The 26,250-nt window shown below is 38.2% G+C and overlaps 1 protein-coding gene across 2 annotated transcripts in view; it reads right to left on the reverse strand.

Moving 5' to 3' along the window:
* Positions 1 to 12,355: 12,355 nt before the first annotated feature.
* The window catches only part of ASAH1 (N-acylsphingosine amidohydrolase 1), a 46,036-nt gene continuing 32,141 nt past the window's right edge, over positions 12,356 to 26,250 (reverse strand). Inside the window, exons 5-14 of one of the 2 annotated variants that reach the window (XM_065899830.1) lie at positions 25,585 to 25,663; positions 22,297 to 22,371; positions 21,413 to 21,458; positions 20,703 to 20,847; positions 20,107 to 20,161; positions 19,894 to 19,975; positions 14,806 to 14,937; positions 14,576 to 14,699; positions 14,093 to 14,149; positions 12,356 to 12,916 (exon numbers count right to left, since the gene is read on the reverse strand). In XM_065899830.1, the coding sequence (XP_065755902.1) occupies positions 12,827 to 12,916; positions 14,093 to 14,149; positions 14,576 to 14,699; positions 14,806 to 14,937; positions 19,894 to 19,975; positions 20,107 to 20,161; positions 20,703 to 20,847; positions 21,413 to 21,458; positions 22,297 to 22,371; positions 25,585 to 25,663 (885 nt within the window). In that variant the 3' untranslated portion in view covers positions 12,356 to 12,826. The remainder of the gene's footprint in view (positions 12,917 to 14,092; positions 14,150 to 14,575; positions 14,700 to 14,805; positions 14,938 to 19,893; positions 19,976 to 20,106; positions 20,162 to 20,702; positions 20,848 to 21,412; positions 21,459 to 22,296; positions 22,372 to 25,584; positions 25,664 to 26,250) is intronic. The other variant, XM_065899831.1, reaches the window with a different exon arrangement.

Consider the following 26,250-nt stretch of genomic DNA (forward strand, 5'->3'; position numbering starts at 1 on the left):
TCTTCGTTGTGGTGCACTTGCTTCTCATTGCGGTGGCTCCTCTTGTTGCGGAGCACAGGCTTTAGGTGTGTGGGCTTCAGTAGTTGTGGCACGCGGCCTCAGTAGTTGTGGCTCAGGGGCTCTAGAGCGCAGACTTAGTAGTTGTGGCCCACGGGCTTATTTTGCTCCGCGGCATGTGGGATCTTCCTGGACCAGGGCTTGAACCCGTGTCCCCTGCATTGGCAGGTGGATTCTTAACCATTGCACCACCAGAGAAGTCTCTCAAAGGAAGATTTATGAAAATAAATAAAAATGGAAATTAATAAGCAATTGTACAAATAATTCAGGGTTTATTAAAATCACAGTGAACAAGACAGTGTTGAAAACTTATAGTTTATTTTATAAGAAAATTGAGATTAAATTACAAGGATCCATGTGATCCCAGCTTTTGTCAGTCATTTCATGATTTGTGACGCTCTGGCCCCTTCCCTTGGCATGGTGGCACAGCCTGAAAAAAATGTATACTTTCTTGTTGTTACTTAATAGAGATCTTCTTGGGCATGTTCCCCGAAACAAACTCCACAGGATGGGAGAAAGGTGCTACTACAGAGTAACAATTTTTCTTCCTACTCCCTCTAGGCTTTGTAAAACCAAAGTCAGATGTTATATAGCTCCATCCCCAACCTTAAATGTAAACAACCAAATGATGTTTTAAATTAAAACCTTCCATCTTTGACATTCTAGAATTTCTGTATGGTGAGATTTATGAAATTCATATGGAAGTACAAAGAAGTTCTTAATAATAAATGTAGGTATTCCCTAAGACTTAATCTTTAGATCTCTCAATTATACTTTGTAAAACCTTGGTGATCTCATCTAACCTCATAACTTGAAATATCATTTATAACCTGCCTGCTTCCAAGTTTATATGTCAGTACAACCTCCCTCCCCTCTCAAAGTCTAAGTTCTTTTGAATGTCTAGTAGGTTTTCTGAACTTGATGTGTCCAAAACTGAGTTCTTGATTGTTCCAAATCTAATTTTTCTGCGGTTTTCCCATCTAATAAATGGCACTTCCATCCTTCTACTTTCTCAAGACAGAAACCCTGAAATTATCTGTAGCTCTTCTCCCACATCCAAATAGTCAGCTCTACCTTTAAAATGTAACTAGAATCTAATAATTCTCACTACCTCTTCTACTACCCTCTTTATTCAAGCCACCCTTATCTCTTGACTGGATTATTATGGTAGTTTCTTAATGCCCCTATCTCTTCCCTTCCTTGGCTTTCTATAACTGAATCTCATCACAGTAGCCAGAGTGATTCTGTTCAGATGTCAGTAGCTTTCTATTTCACTCCAGTTAAGAGCAAAATAGTCTTTACAAGACTCCATGGGACCGGTTCTCTACCTCTACCTCATTTCTTATTTTCCCCATTATTCACTCAGCTTCAGTCACACTGACTTTTTGCTGTTTCTCGAACATGATGGGGATCCTCCCACTGCTGGACCGTTGCATTTGCTGTTCCCTCAACCTAGAATGCTTTTCCCAGATATCTTTATGGCACACATTTAGTGAGATCTATGTGTGTCCAACTTAAAATTACAACCTCCACGAATCATTCTTATTCCCTTGCCACGTTTTATTTCTTTGCCTATTACTTATCAACACTGTATTACTAACTTGTCTTATTGTCTGTTTCCTCTTTACCCCCTAATTGAAGGGTAAGCTCTATAAGGGCAGGAATTTTTCTCTGCATTGTCCACTGCAATATAACTAACCTTTAGAGCAGTTCTTGGCATATAGAAGGTGTTCACTGTCTATGAGTAAATGATTAAATTCTTTTAGTACTCCAAAGAGAGGTTTAAGTTCTTACATTTTACTAAGTAGGATTGGCTATCTCATTTAATTATGACAGATTCTCTCCACTTCAACAGTTTTGAAAAGAACAGTGTAATACTCCTATAGTAGTGTATTTCAGACGGAAGAGTTCCAGCTGAAGAAAATGCAAATATATACCTAGTTATTCTTTTTCAAATCTGCTAATAGGTAAGTCATACGCATTGATTGATATGATCAAAATGAATATGGCATTATTTAAAATGCAGTGAATTCAGTGATGTGATATGACAGCAGATTTTAATCACTGGAAAGCCTTTCAGAAAGACCAGGTTTTTACTCAAATTTAAAAGTATCTACTAAAGGTTTGTGAGAAGAGGATTCTCCCCCTGCCCCCCATTTTTCTACTAAATGGTCCATGAAAATTGGTACCGTAGTTTGGCAATATGCACCGAAGTTTTTCATGATATGTATATCCTTTGACAGAGCAATTCAATTTCTAGAGATGTATCCTAAAGATAAACAACTTACTAAGTTGTAAGAATTCTTTTTATATTCTGGATACTAGTCCTTTGTCTTATATATTTATTATAAATATTTCCTCCCAGTCTGTGGTTTGCATTTTCATTTTTCTCTTTCAAAGAAGCTGTTAATTATGTTACGTCATTTTTTTTAATGCTTGGTACTTTGTGTCCTAAGAAATAATTTGCCTATGCCTAAGTCATTGAGGTTTTTTTTCCTATTTTCTTCTAGACGTTTTATAGTTTTAGCTTTTACACGTAGGTATATCCTCCATTTTGAGTAATTTTTTTGTATGATGTGAGGTAAGGATCAGATTTATTTTCCTCCCATATAGAAATCCAGCCTGCACCATTTGTTGAAAAGACTATCCTTCTTTATTAAATTATCTTGTCACCTTCACGGAAATCAGTTGGCCATGTGCGTGTGGATCTGTATGTGGAATCTCTTTCCCACTCATTTATATGTGTAGTCTTACATCCATGTCGTTACTGTAGCTATATAGAAAGTCTTGAAAATAGGCAACATAAGACCTCTAAATTTGTTCTTTCTCAAGAACTTTTGACTATTCTATGTCCATAATCTTGCATTTACAGTTTTAGAACTGTCTTCTTAGTTCTCACAAACAAAGAAGCTGCTGGGATTTTTATTGGAATTAACATTGAATAAATAGATCAATTTGAGGAAATAAAAATGTAAACAGTATTGTTTTCCAATCCATGAACCGTGTATAGCTTTCCATTCATTTAGGTTGTCTTTTGGCTCTATACAGAAATTTGGTTTGATAGTATTTGTCAACTTTGCAGTGTAACTACCTGTCTACAACATTTACTACTTGTGTAATAGCTCACCTGTTATTTGCAGGACTTTGGCTATCCGCAGTATTCTTGCATTGCTGATTTCATTGTCACCGATCTGTGAAAAGGGAAGTGGCTAGGTTGATTCTTTGAAATTGTTGTTCTAGAAAAGAGGTATTTGTTAAATCACCACCACTGTTTACTGCCTGGTGGCTAAATTAATCTCCCTGTGGGAGACAAAACAACTTAATGTTAACTCTTCTTCAGAGCAGGTGGATTCCACTCTACCTACCTCTCCAAATAGAAAGCCAAACATCCCTAGTGCTCAGTAAATATTGTCACTGAGGATCCAAGATGTGGGAAGAACAAAGGATAGGGCCAACCTTATCGATAGTTTCTAACCTTAAAGGAAAATGGAACCTTGCTTGCACTGGCATCTTCCTATTATTGCAGGGAGTGGCCGAGTAGGGCAAAGAAGGAAGAGCAGTATGAGTGTGAGCCTCTCTTGTCTGTGGGGAATATGCTGATCAAATAGGAGGTCAGAGAACAAGTACAGTGTCATCACAGTATTAGACCACAAACATCACGTTATGTTTTTTCAGCAAAAACAAGGCCGTTTTCTATTTGCTATTTTGCAGAGTTAATTTCTTCATTTTTTTGGTGGGGGCGTGGGTGCAGTGGGGAGTATACTTATATACATCTTGCACCAACTCTTGTGACATTGTGTGTATTGACAGCAAGGTTTAAATGAGACGTCAGTGATTGGTCAAGCCCTTTGAAGGCCATCTCTGCCAAGTAAGAATATTGTTTGTATGAAAAACACCATGAATTCAGCAAAGCATCAGACCCATCAAGGAAAATTATACCGAGAAGTTTGGGTAGAGGAGATTAATTTGAAGTCTTTGTGATCTATACAGTTACCGAAGGTGTTTAGTATTACAATAGATGCCAGTACCTCTGACTGTTGTTTTTCACTGAAATGTTTTAAAATCCACATCTGTCACCATAAAACATCATGTCAAATTTATTTCTCTATCCTTATCATTACCCTTCCCTAGCACTTTAAATACAATTAAAAGGAAAGGATAAAGAAAAGAAAGCATACGTGTGGGTACTGTTCAGTACACTCTGCATCCTTCATTGTTCTGAGGACTTTTTTTTTTAATTGACATGTAGTTGATCTACAATATTGTGTTAGTTTCAGGTGCACAGCAAAGTGACTCAGTTATATGTGTATATTTTTCAGATTTTTCATTATAGGTTATTACAAGATACTGAACATAGTTCTCTGTGCTATGCAGTAAATCCTTGTTGCTCATTTATTTTATATATAGTAGTTTGTTAATCCCATACTCATTTATCCCTCCCCCCATCTTCCCCTTTGGTAACCATAGTTTGTTTTCTGTCTGTGAGTCTGTTTCTGTTTTGTATATAGATTCATTTGTATTATTTTTTTAGATTCTACATGTAAGTGATAAAATATTTGTCTTTCTCTGACTTACTTCACTTACTATGATATTCTCTAGTCCATCCATGTTGCAGCAGATGGCAGTATTTCATTTTTAAGGCTAACATTCCATAGTGTGTGTGTGTACATCTTAAACCAGTCATCTATTGATGAGCATTCGGGTTGTTTCCATGTCTTGGCTATTGTAAGTAGTGCCGCTATGAACATTGGGTTGCATGTAGCTTTCAAATGAGAGTTTTCCTCTTTTCTGGATTTAAGCCCAGGAGTGGGACTGCTGGGTCATATGGTAGCTCTATTTTTAGTTTTTTAAGGAACCTCCATACTGTTCCCCATAGTGGCTGCACCAATTTACATTCCCGCCAACAGTCCAGGAGGGTTCCCTTTATCTCCACACCCTCTCCAGAATTTATTATTTGTAGGCTTTTTGATAATGGTCATTCTGACCAGTGTGAGGTGTTACCTCATTGTAGCTTTGATTTGCACTTCTCTAATAATTAGCGATGTTTGCATCTTTTCATGTGCCCCTGTTGGCCATCTATATGTCTTCGGAGAAACGTGTATTTAGGTTCTTCTACCCATTTTATTTTTTGGATATTGAGTTGTATGAGCTGTTTGTGTATTTTGGAAATTAAGCCCTTGTTGGTCACATCATTTGCAAATATTTTCTCCCAGTCCATAGGTTGTCTTTTTGTTTTACGGTTTCCTTTGCTGTGCAAAAGCTTTTATGTTTGATTAGGTCCCATTTGTTTATTTTTGGTTTTACTTTTTTTGCCTTGGGAACGGATCTGAGAAAATATTGCTACTATTTATGTCTGGGAGTGTTTTGCCTATGTTCTCTTCTAGGAGTTTTATGGTGTAATGTCTTATATTTAGGTCTTTAAACCATTTTGAGTTTATTTATTTCTATATATTGTGTGAGGGAGTGTTCTAATTTCACTGTCCAGCTTTCCCAACACTAGGTGCCGAAGAGACCGTCTTTTCTCCATTGTACATTCATGCCTCTTTTGTTGAAGATTAATTGGCTGTAGGTGTGTGGGTTTATTTTTGAGCCTTTTTTTTTTTTTAACCCAGTGCTGGCTCTTCCTGAGGAGAGCTAATAGGCTTTTTTTCAGAGCACAAAAATGCATGTAACAATCTGTACAGAGACAAGAGAATTCTGTCCTCTTCTAAATAGCGCCCAAGTCTGGCTTCAAGCTCTAGGATCACTAACTCTAGCAGCCCTTGCCTGAGGCAGTGATCGAATAAATCCTCTTTGATGTTAACCTCCTCCTCCTGTGACACAGTAGTCACCAGAGAGGGAGTGTGTGGCAAGGAGGGGAAGCTGAGGAAGGAAATGGGAGGGAGGATTCTTTGTTTAATGTCTTTAATGTCTACAGAGACAGAGACCTTGCCTTTTCTTTGTTTGCTCAACATGGTATCCCCAGTACCTAGCAGCCACCCATGTTGTTGAATGTGCTCCCAGGTATATTTTTAACAACCTTATTTGAGTGATTATTGTGAACTCTATACAATTTGCTAAGTTTTTACATAGGTATACACCCGTGATACCCTTACCACAGTCAAGATATAAACGTATCCATCATCCCCCAAAGCTTCCTGAGGCCTCTTGGGAATCCTTCCGTCTCACCTCTGCCCTGCTTCACCTCATCTCCAGATAACCACTGATTTGCTGTCACTATTGATTAGCTTGCATTTTCTAGAAATATATATAAAAGCAGCTGTACAGCGTATGTCTTTGGCTTTCTTTACTCAGCATATTATTTTGAGATTCATGTTGTAGCATGTATCCGTAGTTACATTGTATGGACATTGTATGGACATACTGAAACTGCGAGGTGGTGTTTCGGGGGGCTCCGAGGAGCTCCGGTTCTTTATGTCTCAGTGAAGAATTCAGCGAAGGCAAAGTGATACGTAAGAAGTGACTTACTAGAATAGGACGCTTGTGAGGCTTACAGGCAGGCGGGCAAGAGGGTGCCACGCTCTGAGAACTTAGTGGGCTACGGCTTTATAATCCAAGGAAAAGTGGGGAGAGAGAAAAGACCTCCTTCTTCCTCACTCCCGAGTAGACGTCAGGCTTCCGTCATCAGCTCCTCCTCCACGTTTCGGGGGGAGTCTTCCTGTCCCTGCCTGGTCAAGCCAAGCAAAAAGATAGTAACATGTACTTAAATACGGCAGATCATCTTAGGTTTTGGTATAATGTCACCTTTTCCTCATATCTTGTTTTCAGTGTGCGCAGAAGAGCATGTGCTAGGCATCATTTAACTTACTGAGCTCACTATATGGTGGATGGATGTGGGGCTCTTGCTACCATTGTTTTATTGTTTGGGGGCATGTCTCATGCTTCTGTTGCATGGTTTTGTTGCTAAGCAACCCTGCTTTCTTAAGTGATCATTAACTTACAGGGGTCTCCCATACTTTTTTCTTTACTTACAGACCCTAGTGGGATTCACTCTTTAATTACCTAATTTGTCCCTTTACTCTGTCCCTATCAATAACACCATTGTTTATCCGTTAATCTGTTGATGCACACTGGATTGTTTCTGGTTTGGATTTCCCAGTGTAGCCGTACCATTTTTCATGACTCCTCCATTACACACTGAGGCTTCCACTTCACTTGCTCCACGTCCCAGCCAACACTTGGTATTATCAGTCTTTGTAATTTTTAGACGTTCTAATACATGTGTAGTGGCATCTCATTATGGTTTGACTTGCGCATCCCTAATAACTAATGATCTGGAACATCTCATGTACACACTTGCCATCCATATGTTGTCTTTGAAGTGTCTTCAGATATTGTGCCTATTTTTAAAATTGGGTTGTTGAATTTCTTATTTTTGAGCTGTAAGAGTTGTTTATATATTCTAAAGTCCTTTATTAGATCAGTGATCTGCAAATCTTTCCTGAGCCTTTTTATTCTTTTTTCAGTGCCTATTAAAGAAGTTCTCAGTTTTGATGGAAGCTGATTTACTATTTTCTCTTATGCATCATGCATGTAGTATCACATCTAAGAAATTTTTCCATAACCCAAGGTCACATAGATTTTTCTTGTTTTCTCCTAGAGGTTTTATAGCTTTAGATTTTTACATGTAGGTCACTGATTATCATTTTGAATTAATTTTTGTATACGGAGATATGGATCAATGTTCCTTTATTTTCTGATTAGTATCCACTTGTTCCAGTTCCATTTGTTAGAAATACTATCCCTTTTCTACTGAATCGCACGTGCACCTACTGAATGAATGTTCGCGCGGTTCATTTCCTTGTCGAGCTGCAGGAAGTAAGAAGGATATAGAAAAGGGAGCCAGACCTGTTTGTACTTAGGATAAAATGTAATCATGACAAAAGCAGTACCTTGAAAGCCTTCCAAGCAGAGCACCACTTAAGTATTGCCTTTATGAATAAGGCCAAGGGTCACTCCAGCCTGGTTCTATCCATCTCTGGGCAGACACTGTGGAAGGAGGGAAGAGAATCTTTTTCTTGTTCCAGTGCTGGATAAGTTGTTGTCCCCACAGGCTTCTGGAATTCAGTGACTCAGTAGCCAGAAGGGTTGAATGTTACGTAAGTTGGTATTTCCAGAATGACTTGATTTATGAAATGGTAATTGTAGAGCCCTGGATACACCACTCAGTGTTGAACTTGTTGACTTCAATGTGAAGTGCTTCAGTTACAAGCTGTTGATTCTGTCTAGGTGGAAAATACTGTCTTGGAACACAGGGCCAAGAGTCACAATTCCTAGATTTCTTCCCACCCTTTCAGATCAGATTTTCCAGGCTTAGAGGGTCCTCCATCGGGTTTTCCTTCTCCTTTTTTTCAGTTGCCCTGACACAGGCACCTGTTGTCAGTACTCATAGCGGACCCTTTGCCAAATTGGAGTTGTAGCCCACCTGACCCCATCTCCCCAGGAATGTCTTTACAGGATGCCCCAGGGATTCTTTGAAAATGAATCTGGCAGTGGAAATAGAGTAACTGTACTCACCCTTACAAATGTGTTCACCAATGTCATTTGACAACAATTACTGTCTTGGGAAAAGGCGTTCTCCCCACTGTTGGTGGAAGTGTATAAAGATTCCAACATTCTGGCAGGCGCTTCGGTAGTAGCATACAAAGCAAGTGTGCACCTAAACACATCTTTACTATCTGCTCTGTAAACCTTCACGTACTCGAAATATGTTCACTGTAGCATTACTTACAGTTGCAAAACCATGAAAAACTAAATGTCCACAAAATGTATTTTAGAATCCTACAAAGCATTTTAAAAGTATGATGAAAATTGATAGTGACATGGAAGGAGATTAATACTGCTAAACGAAAAACAAAAATAAGCATAGGACATAGCACAGAGTATGTGTGAGGGGTTACCTCCCAGGAGAGGAGTGGAATTAGAGAGAGTGAAATAAAGAGACTTTTGTTTCTTTTCATTAAAAAAATTTTTTTAACCAAAAGGAATAAATTACTATACTGTTTGTATATTCAAAAAAATATTAAAATAACCTAGCCCACTGGCTTCTGTACAGAAGCCATCAAGTAGCTTAGAGGTGTAACTGATAAAAAGTAGGTCTGACACAAATTTAATGTGGTATTCTCTGCACACAGACAAAATCCTTTATTTTACTATACCTAGTATAGTAGGTATAAACCCACACACCTATACCTAGGTTACATAACTTTATTAATAAAATTTTAAAATTACTGTTAAGTAAACCTTGTGGCAGTATCTAAAGCAGAACATGAAAAAACATTCCTTCTAAATCAACGTCATCAATGTCACTTGATAAAAAAAATTGCACCTTCCTGTTTTTCTACGCTAAACTCTAAAATATTAACTCTAAAATACTGCTGCTCAGTGCTAAAAGTTTTAAATTTGTTTTAATTTGAAGGGCAAAAAAGTTGCTCTGTAGGAAAACTAATGGAATTGTCAAAAATAAAATTATAAAAAATTCTTCAGTACAAGTTACACTTCTGTTTTCTAACTAACTTGGCAAAGCTGCAACTGGTTATTTAAAAATTTATTTCAAAGTATTTTACACAAAATGATACACCAAAGGATAATCGCTTTGATTAAAATTCTAATAAACGACTTGAAAATTTTATTAGCTCTTCTCTGTATTTTTAGTGCTGAATGTGTCACTGTTTTAAGTAGCTTAGTTGAACAAAGAAAAAAGTTAAAAGCACTTGTACTCAACGCTTGAAATCTGGGATCTAGCTGGATAGCCTATCATCAATTCTATGGTTTTAAAAAAAAAAAAAAATAGGAGCTATATAATCTCTTCTCCTAAATAAGAACTTAATGATTTTTAAAAAATCCATCATATTAGCTCTTGGCATATTGAGAGCTTAAGGAGATGACAGAAAAATATTTTCAATATCAGATTATTTTGGCCATGGCAGATTTTCAACGTGAAAATGATTTGAAAAATATAAATTTTTACCTGGCTTCTAAGACAACGGTATTGTTCGGTACTTACTGATTTGTTATAGATTCCCTTATTCCATCTAGCAACTGTAAATTAACAGGATAAAATACATAATACTGAAAATCTATTTTCTACAGTCAAGACAATAAACTTAATTCTCTACTGATAATGACAGGGCAAGCCAGTCATTAGGTGTTAGGTACACAAGGAAATATTTATTTTCAGTAACTAAGATGGAAAGTCTTACTTATTCCATTTGGCGATAATGGTTCATTGTACCTGAGTATGTGAAGAACAGAAACTGTTATTAACATCAAGTTTTTTCTCCTTGGTCATTGCTCCTGGGGGTAATGAGATTTCACTCACCCACACATACATGGGCATGCATGGTCTTGCAAGTTGACGTGTTAGAATACCCATCTCTTATCATATTTTGAAATAATGCTCTCACCCCAGTCTCATATCTGTATGTGGGAGTTGAAATTGTTTAGCCCAGTGGGCTACTATAGAGCATGACTTGAATTGATTATGTTTTCCTGAGACTGAAATAGGGTTGGCATTGAACTCAGGTGCTACATGTTTTCAAAATTAAACAAATTTACTGTCAGTGTGTAAGATATACATATGTATTATACAGATATTATCTCTGTATAAAAATAACGTCCACTTCCAACTGACAGGCTATCTGGAGGCATCCGCGCTGGCTGCCCATGACTGCTTTAACAATGCACATGCTTTCTGCAAATTAGTGTGTCGTCATTATTTTGAAATACTTTTAAGAAAACTTTTGATTAGATTCACCCATGCATGTTTGTGAATAAAGAAAACTATGACAGTTCTGACGTCTCCAACAGCACCTGGCGGTCGGCTGCTACCTAACTGCCTCCTAACCTGAGATGCAGTTTAAATCTGGATTCATAAAGCTAGAAGAAAACCCTGGAGAAAACTGGGGTTAAACCCTCACTTGACAAAGGCAGACCTGAGGGTGTAGGAAGGCTTGGTGGCTTGTCCCAGGGCACGCAGCTGCAATGAAAGGCCTCCGGGTTCACTTTCCACCCAGAGCTCTGTGATGATGCTTTCCAACCTTTTCGCATGCCATGGCGCACACAGAAAATGACAATGTTTTAAGACACACTGAGGTAAACTGGAGGGGACAAGGGACTTCATGAAAAATTCATGACATTTTCTATTAAAAAGTTATGAAACGTGTACATTACAAAAGATTTTTTAAAAAATTAATCGAATCTTGTATTCAACACAAATCCTCTTGTAATTCTCCTTGCTTCACTAAGATAATACTAGCATCACTGCAGTCACACCACCTGTCGGGGAGAAGCTGCCTCTGGACACACACACACTCGGTTGGTAGCACTGAGTTACGGTTAGTCATGTAAGACTGTGACCGTTTAGTCTTAAGTTGAATAACCCATTTCCATAACCCTTGTAATGTTAATTCAAATATTATATTCAGCTCGGATTTCTCCATAACCCCACCCTCAAACCAACACGTGAGGTACACACTCAGCCCACATGACTGCTGACTGACATTTCTTCCAATGACTGTTTACTGAATGTCACGAATACAGCTGACATTATACAGAAATGGAGTAGCTACAGTCTTGCCCAACTGTCATACATTTCAAAACTGAAGGTCTGAAAGGTTAACAAGTCCTATCAGCACTTCTTATAGATTTCTGAAAAACATTTTTAGTAACTATACTTAGTTAAAAAAAATACATACTGATCAGAAGGAAAAACTAAAAATCCATTTATTTATGTTTTCTTTTGCGGTACGCGGGCCTCTCACTGTTGTGGCCTCTCCCGCTGCGGAGCACAGGCTCCGGACGCGCAGGCCCAGCGGCCATGGCTCACGGGCCCAGCCGCTCCGCGGCATGTGAGATCTTCCCGGACCAGGGCACAAACCCGGTGTCCCCTGCATCGGCAGGCGGACTCTCTCAACCACTGCGCCACCAGGGAAGCCCTAAAAATCTATTTATTAAATGAATGATACTTACGAGAGTTTAACAGTTCACCTCCCATTTTCCACTAGTCTTTGACCTGCTTATTTACTATTGATTCATAGAACCCAGGATTGTTTTTGAAATTTATTTAATAACTTCCTGGGTTTAGTGGGTGGTAGGTTAATTATGAAAAAGCAAACACTTCAATGCTGAGTATAAAAGACTGCCTTACATACCGGTTACTTCAAGAACCCCAGAAAATACTTCTATTCAGAGTCAAAAGCCCATGTGCTGCCCATGAAGAGAAACATACAGCTGAATGCCTGTCTCATCCCCCTCCAATCAAAATTAGTGAAATACACTGCTGTCACAGACAGCAAAAACAATGGTATATTAAGTTTAATAGTAAGAGCCAGGAAGAAAAGACAAAAACATACAAATATGTAGATAAAAGTGAAAAACTGAATAATGTGGACTATTTAACTATTACACAGATGTACAGGAGTCTGTGCTCACAGAGAATCTTGCTTTATTCCATGGGGGTGAGTGGGTCCCGCAACAGTTTTAATTGCCCATCCTCATCCCCAAATGAATCAGACTGAAATGAACCACAGTAAATTCTGGATGATTGTTGTACTTCCCTAAAAGGAGTTATTGGCATATAAGAAAAATCAACCATTACGGCAAAAATAGCCTGTGAATTGTAAACATACCAAGCAGGACAAGCTCACACCTCAAAGAGAGCCCGTCCTCAATCTCAGTCTTCTGAAGATCAGACGGCTGTCCTTCTCAGCCCCGTGTGAGCTCCCATCTTGATGTCATACAGGGTGCATCCTATAGGCCAGGAGTGTGCTCACCAACCTATACAGGGGTCTGGGCAGTCCCGCAGGTATGTTTCAAATTGACCTTTGGTAACGTCTATCAAGGCTGTGTATACCGTCAGCTGAAAGAAAAGTTATTTTTACTTTGAGGATGTTTTCAATTCTAAGATGACCTGCCTCATATTAGCATTTCTTGTGGAATTGCTTATGAAGTTTCTTAACATTAAATAATTAATATATAATATATATGTGAAAAGATACAAAATAAGTATCATATAATATAAAGATCCAAAAAATTAATAAGTCAATAACAACTAAAATAGGTCATGATATAAACAGGCGTGGGAGAGAATCTTCAGTTCTTTACAAGGTCTTAATTCTGAGCAGTGTACTGCTTCACCACCAAAGCTTTCAGACTCACTTAACCCTCCTCAATGAATAATTTACAAAGACGAATGGTGTACTATGGAGTATAAACAGTTTAGCTTTGGCTATCCTTATTCTGAAAGCATTGCTCACGCAGTGAGGGAAACTCTGCAGACATGCAGAAGGCACACACCCAGCTCACACAGAATGTGTAAGTAACCCAACCGTGGGCTCACACGAAGATGGTGTGGGCAAAATGAGAAGTATGGCGGGGTCAGTGGGCATAAGGAAGGCTTCCCTCAGGGCCAGGTTCTCAGTCACATGCTAATGAACAGGACAGTTTGTTCTGGCAGAGGTGACGGAGGCACACTGATTTTAGGGAGGGTTTAGGAAAAGGACCAAGGAAAAGAAGAGAAGGAACAAATGGGGAAAATCAGAGGAATCAGAAATACACAAGAAGGGGCTACTGGCTACTGGCAAATTGGATGATTAGGACACTTTTGCATATTTTAGCTCTAGAGTAGGGATAAGATAAAAGGATGTAATAACGTTTACGAGAAACCCTAATCCACTAAGAAAGCAAGCTGTCTGAAAAGATACTTGAGACTTTGTCAAGTATCAGGCGCAGCATACAACATTCGGTTCCCCACAGACAGAGAAGTCAAGACTGACATGCTAGACTCAGTCCAAATGCCATGTAAGAAAAGCTGGAAATAACACTGACCAAACTGCGTTATCAAGCTGCAGCGACCAACTTCTTTGTCACATTCCAAGAGTTATGGCTTTGGTCACAAAAACATTTTAAAAAGCAGCCTTAAGCTGAACATGACTTGGGATTCTAGCTCTGATTAATCCAAGACAACAGGGAAAGATAAAACATGGGATCAAATTCTTTTCCTAAAAGCAAATTAATTAATTATTTTAAAAAATACCTTGTTGAGGACAGGTTTTGTTGACAGGACATCGTATATGGTTGCAAATGAGATATTCTAAAACACAAAAATAGTTGTTTTCAGTACATTAAATACAGATGTTGGCAGCCTTATCCACACAAGTGGGTCATCAGACCAAGACATTCTTCAATCAACCTCCCCCCTCCTCCATAAAAGAATTTCCCTTGGGGTCACTGTTACAGGTGATGATTCTAATATATCACATTTTCTTTCTTTTCCTCCCCTCTTGAATTCTTGCCATTCAACTCCACAGAGTGGTGTCCAGCATTAACTAAGAAACGAAAAAGTACGGCAAAATTTTGCTCTTTACATTAAAAACAAAACAGAAACTCAGTTGGGACTGTCCAGAGACAATGACTAATGGGAGGTTTATAAATTCTTCACAGGCCAATGAAAAATGCCAGAATGGACATAACCTTTAATAGTCACCATTTCTTTCTGTATATGACACTGTGAACGTACCTCTTGGGTTGTCTGGTTTAGACACATCTTTGCAGGTGTTCTGCGATTATCAAGGAAGAAGGGATTTTTCCAACGGTCATAATTTGTTTGCACCACATACCATATACCCTGCTTGGGGTCGAGTCTAGATACAAAAACAGAGATTCCTCCTAGGTTTCATGCCTTAAACCTGTACACACGTCAGTCCATGCTTTACTGTCTGCTTATTTTGCTTTAACAAATGTACTTACTCATATATATCCAAAGACTGTTCTCTGTCTCGTGTAATCACACAACCCTCCCCAGACTTGTTGCCTCCCAGGATAAAGTATGCTGGGGCCAATACTTTGGTGCTGGTCAATATAGTCTTGGCTTCTTCATAACTATACAGAAACATTTGAAACAAAGGAAACATTTTTAGTCGACTTGGAATGGGAATTTTTTAGCTGTGGAAACTAAAGGGAAACAAATATCTGAGGAACACCTTTTTTAAAAAAGGATAGTGAACAATGGCTCAGGAAGAGACAATCGCTGACTCCTATGTGGTGAAACACTGAGATCTGAAATGTTCCCTCTAACCTGAAGGACAAAAAAAACGGTCTCAAGAGATCACTTTTCACCCTTATAGTCTATACCTTTCACTCAACAATAGAACTAGGAAAAATAATATATAAAAAAAAATACATATATATATATATATATATATATATATATATATATATATATATAAAAAATAGGTGGTAACAAAGCACCAAGCTGATCTCCCTCTGCTATGCAGCTGCTTCCCACTAGCTATCTGTTTTACATTTGGTAGTGTATATATGTCCATGCCACTCTCTCACTTTGTCCCAGCTTCCCCCTCCCCCTCCCTGTATCCTCAGGTACATTCTCTATGTCTGCATCTTTATTGCTGCCCTGCCCCTAGGTTTGTCAGCACCATTTTAAAAAAAATTTAGATTCCATATATATACGTTAGCATATGGTATTTATTATTCTCTTTCTGACTTACTTCACTCTGTATGACAGACCCTAGATCCATCCACCTCACTACAAATAACTTCGTTTCTTTTTATGGCTGAGTAATATTCCATTGTATATATGTGCCACATCTTCTTTATCCATTCATCTCTTGATGGACACTTAAGTTGCTTCCAAGTCCTGGCTATTGTAAATAGTGCTGCAATGAACACTGTGGTACATGACTCTTTGAATTACGGTTTTCTCAGGGTATATGCCCAGTGGTATTGCTGGGTCATATGGCAGTTCTATTTTTAGTTTTTTAAGGAACCTCCATACTGTTCCCCATAGTGGCTGCATCAATTTACATTCCCACCAACAGTGGAGGGTTCCCACTTTTCTCCACACCCTCTCCAGTATTTTAATGTTTGTAGATTTTTTGATGATGGCCATTCTGACTGGTGTGAGGTGATACCTCATTGTAGTTTTGATTTGCATTTCTCTAATGATTAGTGACGTTGAGCATCCTTTCATGTGTTTGTTGGCAATCTGTGTATCTTCTTTGGAGAAATGTCTATTTAGGTCTTCTGCCCATTTTTGGATTGGTTTGTTTGTTTTTTTGTTATTGAGCTGTATGAGCTGCTTGTAAATTTTGGAAATTAACCCTTTGTCCGTTGATTCGTTTGCAAATATTTTCTCCCATTCTGAGGGTTGTCTTTTCATCTTGTTTATGGTTTCCTTTGCTGTGTAAAAGCTTTGAAGTTTCATTAGGTCCCATTTGTTTATTTTTGTTTTTATTTCCATTTCTCTAGGAGATGGGTCAAAAAGGATCTTGCTGTGATTTATGTCACAGAGTGTTCTGCCTATGTTTTCCTTGAAGAGTTTTATAGTGTCTGGCCTTACCTTTAGGTCTATAACCCATTTTGAGTTTATTTTTGTGTATGGTGTTAGGAAGTGTTCTACTTTCATTCTTTTACATGTAGCTGTCCAGTTTTCCCAGCACCACTTACTGAAGAGGCTATCTTTTCTCCACTGTATATTCTTGCCTCCTTTATCAAAGATAAGGTGACCATATGTGCATCGGGGTATTATGATCTAAATGAAGATTTTATTATACAAATTTTTCTTTTCTGTATGGGTGGGGATTTTTTTTTACACCAAGAAAAATTCATAGATGCCCTTCATAGGGGCACTATCCCCAGAACTTTTTAAATAAATCATTTCATTTTCTTGCTATAAACATACACACACAAAACATGAAGAATTCCATGAGTGTCAAAGGTTCACCTAAGAAATTCTGAAATAGTTCCTCAGTGGAAGATAAAGCTGGGAAATATTTTAATATGTGTAATTTAAAATAAACTATATTAAAAGGATCATACAGCATGATGCAAAGATGGTTCAACATCCACAAATCAATTTGATACACCCATTAACAAAATGAAGGATAAATATATGATCATCTTAATAAATGCAGAAAAAGCATTTGACAAAATTCAACATCCATTTATTCAACATCTCAAAAAAGTGGGTATAAAGGAAACATACCTCAACATAATAAAGGCCATATAGGACAAGCCCACAGTTAACATCATACTCAGCAGTGAAAAGCTAAAAGCTTTTCCTCTAAGATTAGGAACAAGACCAAGTTGCCCACTCTTGCCCTTTTTATTCCATACAGTATTGGCAGTATTAGCCAGAGTAATCAGGCAAGAAAAAGAAATAAAAGGTATCCAAATCAGAAAGGAAGAACTGAAATTGTCACTATCTGCAGATGACATAATACTCTATATAGAAATCCCTAAAGACTCCGCCAAAAAAACTGTTAGGAATAATAAATTCAGTAAAGTTGCAGGACACAAAATCAGTATACAAAAATCAGTTGTGGTTCCATACACTAATAACGAACTATCGGAAAGAGAAATTAAGAAAACAATCCCATTTACAGTTACATTAAAAAGAATAAAATAGGGCTTCCCTGGTGGCACAGTGGTTAAGAATCCACCTGCTAATGCAGGGAACACGGGTTCGATCCCTGATCTGGGAATATCCCACATGCCGCGGAGCAGCTAAGCCCATATGTCACAACCACAACTACTGAGCCTGCGCTCTAGAGCCCACGAGCCACAGCTACTGAGTCCACGAGCCACAACTACTGAGCCTGTGCCTAGAGCCTGTGCTCTGCAACAAGAGAAGCCACTGCAGTGAGAAGCCCGCTCACTGCAACTAGAGAAAGCCCACACATGGCAACGAAGACCCAATGCAGCCAAAAATAAATAAATAAAGTAAATATATATGTATATAAATCTCTATAAAAAAGAATAAAATACATGGGAATAAATTTAACCAAGGAGGTGAAAGGCCTGTATACTGAGAACTATAAGATACTGTTGAAAGAAGCAGAAGACGACACAAACAGAAAGATATTCCACTGTCATGGACTGGAAGAATTAATGTTAAAATGTCCAAACTACCCCAAAACAATCTACAGATTCACTGCAATCCCTATCAAAATTCCAAAGGCATTTTTCACAGAAATAGAACAATCCTAGAATTTGTGTGGAATCACAAAAGGCCCTGAATAGCCAAAGCAATCTTGAAAAAGAAGAATAATTATATTCCACACTGTATCACAAAGCTATAGTAATCAAAACAATGGTACTGGCATAAAAACAGACACATAGATCAATGGAACAGAATAGAGGGCCCATAATTAAGTTATGAAAAAAGAACCAAGAATATACATTGGAGAAGGACAGTCTCTTCAATAAATGGTGTTTGGCAAACTGGACAGTACATACAAAAGAATGAAACCAAACCACTATCTTACACCATACACAAAAATCAAAATGGATTAAAGACTTAAATGTAAGACCTGAAATCATAAAACTCCTAAAGGACAACACAGGCAATAAGCTCCCTGACACTGGTCTTGGCAATGAGGTTTTGGATTTGACACCAAAACAGAGGCAACAAAGACAAAAATAAACAAGTGGGAATACCTCAAACTAAAAAGCTTCTAAACAAATAAAACCATCAACAAAATGAAAAGGCAACCTAGTGAATGGGAGAAAATATTTGCAAATCATTTATCTGAGGAGGGGTTAATATCCATAATATATCTGGAACTCATACCACTCAATAGCAAAAAAAAAAACCTGATTAAAAAATGGACAGAGAATTCGAATAGACATTTTTCCAAAGATGGCCAACAGGTGCATGAGAAGGTGGGAAATGCAAATCAAAGCCACGATAAGGTATCATCTCACATGTCAGACTGGCTATTATCAAAGAGACAAGCGGTAACAAGTGTTGGCCAGGGTGTGGAGAAAAGGGAACCCTTGTGCACTGTTTGTGGGAATGTAAATTGGTGCAGCCACTATGAAACCACCAGTATGGAGGTTCCTCAAAAAGCTAAAACCACCATTACCACCACCACCAATCCCACTTCCAAGTGTTTATCTGAAGGACATGAAAACATGAACTCAGAAAGATGTCTGCAGCCCCACATTTACCGCAGCACTATTTACATTAAGCCAAGTTATGGAAACAACCTAAGTGTCCATCTAAGGACGAATGGATAAAGAAGATGTGGTACATACACAAGAGTATTACTTAGCCAAAAAAAAAAGAATGAAATCTTGCCATTTGTGACAACATGGATGGACCTTGAGAGCATTTTGCTAAATGAAATAAATCAGAGAAAGACAAATACCATGTGATCACACTTATAAGTGGAATCAAAAAACAAAGGAATTCATAGATACAGAGAAAAAACTGGTGGTTGACTGGGGGCGGGTGGTGACAGGTGGGCAAAACGGGTGAAGCGTCAAAAAGGTACAAACTTCCAGTTATAAAATAAGTCCTGGGGATGTAATGTATATCATAGTGTCTACAGTTAATAATACTGTACTGCATATTTGAAAGTTGCAAAGAAAGGAAATCTTAAAAGTTCTCATCAAAAGGAAAAAGAGGGCTTCCCTGGTGACGCAGTGGTTGAGAGTCTGCCTGCCGATGCAGGGGACACGGGTTCATGCCCTGGTCTGGGAAGATCCCACATGCCGCGGAGCGGCTAGGCCCGTGAGCCATGGCCGCTGAGCCTGCGCGTCCGGAGCCTGTGCTCCGCGACGGGAGAGGCCACAGCAGTGAGAGGCCCGCATACCGCAAAAAAATAAAAAAAGTAAAGAAAAAAAAAAAAAGGAAAAATAAATGTGTAACTATGTGAGGTGATGGATGTTAACTAGACTTATTGTGGTAATCATTATGCCATATATACAAGTATCTAAACATCTTGTAGTATATCTTAAACTAGTATGTCAACTGTATCTCAAGAAAAAAATAATAAATATTAAATCTGATAATAAAGCAACCAAACAGATTACCTTGTGCTATTTTCCAGAACTGATCTAATGATAAACCCTATCCACTTGGCATCTTTCTTTCCCAAAATCCATTCTATGACACCTGGAAGAGATCAAACACACACAGTGTCACAGGTCCTAGAAGACATTAAACTATTAACCAGAAGGCACAGTCTAGCCCTCCTCTTAAAACAGCTATGAAATTCCCATTTTATTTAAGAACTCTCTTCTCACCCATAAAACCGCCATTTGTACTGAAACGTTCATTGAGCGTAAGACTAAGTAGTCCCTGAAAAGAAAACAAAGCAATGTCAGAAACCTCAACCATCCTGTTTAAGGCCCTCTCACTGTGCTATTTTACACTGTTATATCAGGTCCTGCATTGGGAAATTGAGCCGAGGTGGGGGGAGAAAAATCAAAACCATGATACTATCACCTTCTTTTAACAGAGCTTTTTTAGAAGTTCAAAGCATTTTTCACATATACTGCGTGAGATAAGTAGGTGGGATGCTGTTGGCCACAATTTTCTGACCAGGAAACTTAAGTGCAGAGAGTTAATGACTAACTTGCTTGAGGGGCAGACCCATGGCCAGATTCCAGATTTACACTCCCAGCCCTTGAGACCCACCACATGCTTTATCTCCACAAAAGGCTCTGAAACCCCCACTTCCTACTCTTCTCTACCATGTGAGCTCAAACCTAAGAAGGAAGGTAACAAGAAGTACAATGCGATGAACTGGGGCTTCATATTCTTTTTAGGTCCTCATTTCCTTAGACTCCACCTTTCACAGAGAGCTACCTGTAAACTTATGTAACAACAGATTCCTTACTGGTTTGAATCCTGTTAACATGCCCACATAGCCAGCAAAGCCTGCCGCCTTGAAGACAGTTTTATTGTTTCTTTGGAAGTCCAAATTCACTGTTAAAGGTTTTAGTTCCTCAGTTACGACCCAGGTATTATTATTTACATTCCACCTACAAAAGACAAATTTCAGTTGACATTTGATAACAATGATAATAACGATGAGTATGATGATGATGGTCAGGCATTATACCATGTGCTTTATCTACCTAATCCCTAATGATCAATCCTCACAAGGATTTTTCAGTATGGGTAGTTTTAGCCTCCATTTTCCACATGATAAAACTGAGGCTCAGAGAAGTTAAGTAACTCCCCCAACATGACACAGCCTGTATTAGCAAACCCCAGGTTAGTATTTAGGTCTCTAATTACAAAGCTCTGTTATATTTTTTTCAGAAAGGTCAAGAAGACACATGAAATAGAATGCTACTCTTCCTTCTAAGCAATAAACGTGCATCTAGGGCCTTCAAGCATGCTCCAGATTCCTGTCCACTGGGTGCACCTCAGCTACAAACTCTCAAATAAACGAATAAGAGTGTGCCCACCTGGTCTCAAAACTACGGAATCTAAGATCTCTACTTCTGGTCCTATTCTGGGAATGACTTGGGACTTACTTTTCATCAGTGTAATACAACCTACTCTTCTTAGGGACTGAGACACACCACATGTTTTACTTACCCAAGAAATACTCCAAAATCCATGTTTCGTGCATGTAGTAGATGACCTAGTTCAAAGTAAGCAGAAGAGACATGTAACAGCAATTATGACAGTATGATTGATTCTAAACCAAAGCTGGACACTTAATTTTGGTTAAGTGATATTCCCAACTGTTCAATCCAACAATAAGAATTAAGCAGCATCTGATATCATAGGCTGTAACAAGATCAAACTGCTGTCCCTGTCACACTGGCCAGATTCCCCCCCCCATACCTGAGAGCACAGGGTTCCAGAGAACTGAGACTGGAATACGGGACAAGGGTAGGTGGTAATTTTGTGGTTCACTATGACACAGTCCTACTCAGACACAGCTATCTCAGCCTCATCTAATGCAACTTACCAACATGCTTCCCTTCAGGGATTGTCACCTACAGCTATACCCAGAGAACAGGTCAAAACTAAGAGTGAATCAGGGTAAATCATCCTGTGCCTTGTACACTGGGGACTTGTCAGGAGAAACATGGAAAAGTGAGCACAGGGTCCCTTGGCTGGAAAATGATGGGAGAAAGTCTGTCCTGCCCCTGTGAGTACTTATATCAAATCATAAATAGGGGTATAAGTAGACTATGAAGAACAGTAAGAATGTTTATAATCCTGAAACACTTCTTCCAAGAGTTTTGCATACCTGAATTAAACTTCAATAGGCATTACAGTGGTCTTAAAATAAGAACAGCTTTCAATTCACTTTCAAAAACTTACCAAGATCTATAAAACCATACGCAACATGCACATGGTATTTACATAGCAAGCCTGTATTTTACAAGTTCTAATTTCATTTAGTTAAAGATTTTTCTTCTACTTTGTACCTTGTACCACCCACCTTCCCTCAGCACACATTTATTTACCTTCTTTGTCTTCTGTTATTATTGAAGTACAAATGGTAAAAAATTCATAGAAAATATTGAATGAAATAATCTCTCCTATGAGAAAAGACAGGAAACTTTTGGTCAATATATAGAACTATGACATTGTTAGAAAATTTTTTTTAAGAAAAGGTTGAGATATGGGGAGGGGGAAGGGTAAGCTGTGACAAAGCGAGAGAGAGGCATGGACATGTATCACTACCAACCGTAGGGTAGATAGCTAGTGGGAAGCAGCCACAAAGCACAGGGAGACCAGCTCTGCTTTGTGACCGCCTGGAGGGGTGGGAAGGAGAGGGTGGGAGGGAGGGAGACGCAAGAGGGAGGAGATATGGGAACATGTGTATATGTATAACTGATTCACTTTGTTATAAAGCAGAAACTAACACACCATTGTAAAGCAATTATACTCCAAAAAAGATGTGAAAAAAAAAAAAAAGAAAAGGTTGAACTATCATTGCCGTGTGAATTTCTGCCTGGGCATACGTAAGTGTCAGCAGACAGTCTGAGTGAATCTGAATGGCTGGTTGGGTGGAGGTGTCTCAGTAGCCTGTACTCTCTGCAGATTCAAGATAAAATGAGTCCCCAGAGAAGCAACTATTGGACAAGCTGAACATCTGGGCATGTTGGAATTATACGGCAACATAATGTCCATATTTTTCGACAATATGCTTCATTTTAGTTTTCTTTGGAGGGCTCAAATATGATAATTTAATACATCTGGGTCTTGGTTGGATGCTGAAAATGTATTTTGCTCAGGTTTTTAGAGTGTGACTAATATTTCTAAGGTGAGAAAAGAGACAATAAAATAAGTGCTGAGCTTATCAAGAAATTCCATTGTAAAACATTTTTAATTTTTGAACATTTTTCCTAACCTGTACAATAATAATACCACTCAGCATTTAATTTGAAGGTATACAACACACTTTTTCTCTGTTCCATTTCATGTTAACCTTAATATGTTTTTTTTCCACCCTAATGTTTATTTTATTTCCATTTGATTTCTATTTTGGTGAAATTCCACTCTTATTTTATTATGACTCATCTGTTAATCTTCTCAATCCATTTTTCTCTTGAGTTATACGTGGTATTCATTTGCTAGAGTCCTTTACATAATAAAGGAATTAAAGACATTTCTCATATAGACTGAAAAAGCATATTTCTAGTATGTTAATTATCTTTTTAAAGCAAAAACAAAAAAAATCTAGCTACTTTTGTTGATAAATACTATTGATTTTTAGAAATTCTCAGTCATCTCTTGTAAAACCAAGGTATATAGAGTTTACTTAAAATAACAACTCTATTGATTTGATGGCTTAAAAATAAAACTTTTGGGGCGACAGAAAAAGTCTTTTTCATTAAATTAAGTGCTATAAATTGGAAATGGAAATTTTAAAAACAGCTTCCAAAAACATCAATACTTAATTTAAGGATATGATGAATATGAAGAATATGATAAATGATATAACAAAGGATCTGATGAATGAATGATATGCGAGACCTCTTCCCTGAAAATAAAAATATACTGCTCAGAGAAATCAATAACCTAAATAAACGCTGAAATCTCATATACCAAGTTTGTGGCTTGGAAAACTCAGTGTTATAAGCCCACTGAAAATATCAGTAGGTTCTTTTGTCAAGTTGATTCTAAAATTTATGTGGAAATGCAAAGGGTCTAGAATACCTAAGAGAATTTTAAAGAAAAAAACAAAGTTAGAAAACTTACAGTACCTAATATTAAGACTTACTATAAAGCTTTAGTAATTGCAGTAGCATAGTATTGGTGTAAGAAAAGACAAACAGACAAATGAAACTAGGTGGAAAGTCCCCAAATAGAATCAGATACATGCAATCATGTGATTTATATCAAAGGCACCACTGCAATTTACTGAGGGAATGATAGTCTTTTTAATAAACGGTGTTGTCAATTGGAGAAAACTTGAACCTTGATCCATAATTCATATCATATGCAAAAGTTAATTCAAGATACACAATGTGCCTATATGAAAAAAGTAAACAAAAAACATACAGAAGAAAACATAGAAGAATATGTTTGGGGGTAGGCAAAGATCACTTAAATGGGCATAAAAAGCACTACCCATCAAAAAATTGAAAAATTGGACTGCATTAAAATTAAGAATTTCTGTTCATCAAAAGACAACAATAAGAAAATAAGTGCAAGCTACAGTGTGGGAGAAGATGTTTGGCATACATATATCTGACAAAGGACCTGTATCAATATACATATAAAGAATTCCTTCAAACCAATAAAAATGGGCATTAGATTTAACAAGCACAATGAAGGAAGGAGGGAGGGAGGGAGGAAGGGAAGAAGAAAGCAAGGAAGAAAGGAAAAGGTCAAAAAACTGTTCAATATCATTAGTCATCAGGGAAATGCAAATTAAACAATGGGCGAATATAACACACTCGACAAAGTGGACCAAATAAAAGACTGAGACTATCATGTGGAGAATTAGCAAGTGGAGAAAATGAAAACTCTTGTACTAGGTTGACTGTCAATAGGTACAATCACTTTGGAAAACTGGCTGGCAGAGTGTACAAGGCTAAACATATAGCTACCCTATGACCCAGGACACATCGCAGAGAAATGAGTGCGTATGCCCATCAAAGGACATGTACAAGAGTGTTCATAACTGCTTTATTCTTAATATCGCAAATCTGGAAACAAAAAATATCCTATTCATACAATAGCCTACTACCTATAATGATAAGTGCAAGAAACCAGACAACAGTTCATACTGTTCGGCTCTATTTGTAAGACGTTCAAGAGGCAAAATTAATCTACAGTGAAGTCAGAACAGTGGTTAACAGGGTACTCAGAACTGTGCGAAAGTGCAGGATGGAGCATGCTGGATTGCTGGAATTTATTTCTGTATCTTGTTCTGAGCTGTGATTACACGCACGTATGCATTTAAAAACCTCTATTGCGCTGTATACTTAAGATCTGTGCACTTTATTGTATGTATACCATACCTCAATAAAAAAAAATTTAAGTACTTTATTCAATGTTTTAAAAGCTGCCAAGTGGGGGCTTCCCTGGTGGCTCAGTGATTGAGAGTCCGCCTGCCAATGCAGGGGACACGGGTTCGTGCCCTGGTCCGGGAAGATCCCACATGCTGCGGAGCGGCTGGGCCCGTGAGCCATGGCCGCTGAGCCTGTGCGTCCGGAGCCTGTGCTCCGCAAGGGGAGAGGCCACAACAGTGAGAGGCCCGCGTACCACAAAAAGAAAAAAAGCTGCCAAGTGAACTTTACCTAAAGGTATTTCAGTAACTGCTGCAATCCCCTTCATTTCCTCCTCGAAAGGCCCAGGAAAGTTGCCAAGTAGACCAGGCTGAAAAACAAATACACTAACAGTCATTCAGCCTAAAGTGTGGCTTTGAGATTTGGTTCTTTTACCTATAATTTGTACTAGCTATTGCTGCCATAATAGATGATCAAAGCTTACTTTGGAAAGCACTTTCACATCATGTATTTCTAAAAGATTCTATGTAATACTCAATATTGGGCCCCTATAACTCTTGCTTGTGTACCCCATAAACTCATCTCAAGTACTAGGCAGAGAACTATGATTCTCAGATTGTTTTTTCCTGCCTTACAGTTCACCCTATTCTCTAGAGAGATGAACTAGAATAATTCTACTTGGATGTCCTAACATGGCTCACAACACAGGAACATCACAACAAGCATTCCTCATCTCTGCTCAAACTTGCCCTCTAGCCATTAACATCACACCCTCATTACTGCTGTCCTTCCTTGACCGTGGTCTTGCTGTCTGAGGTTTCAGTTACCCGTGGTCAACCACAGCCCAAAAATATTAAATGGAAGATCCCAGAAGTAAACAATTCATGAGTACTAAACTGCATGCCATTCTGAGTAGCACGATGAAATCTCCTGCCATCCTACCCTGTCCCACCTGGG

This window comes from Phocoena phocoena, chromosome 21, assembly GCF_963924675.1.
Source record: "Phocoena phocoena chromosome 21, mPhoPho1.1, whole genome shotgun sequence".
Taxonomy (NCBI): Eukaryota; Metazoa; Chordata; class Mammalia; order Artiodactyla; family Phocoenidae; genus Phocoena; species Phocoena phocoena.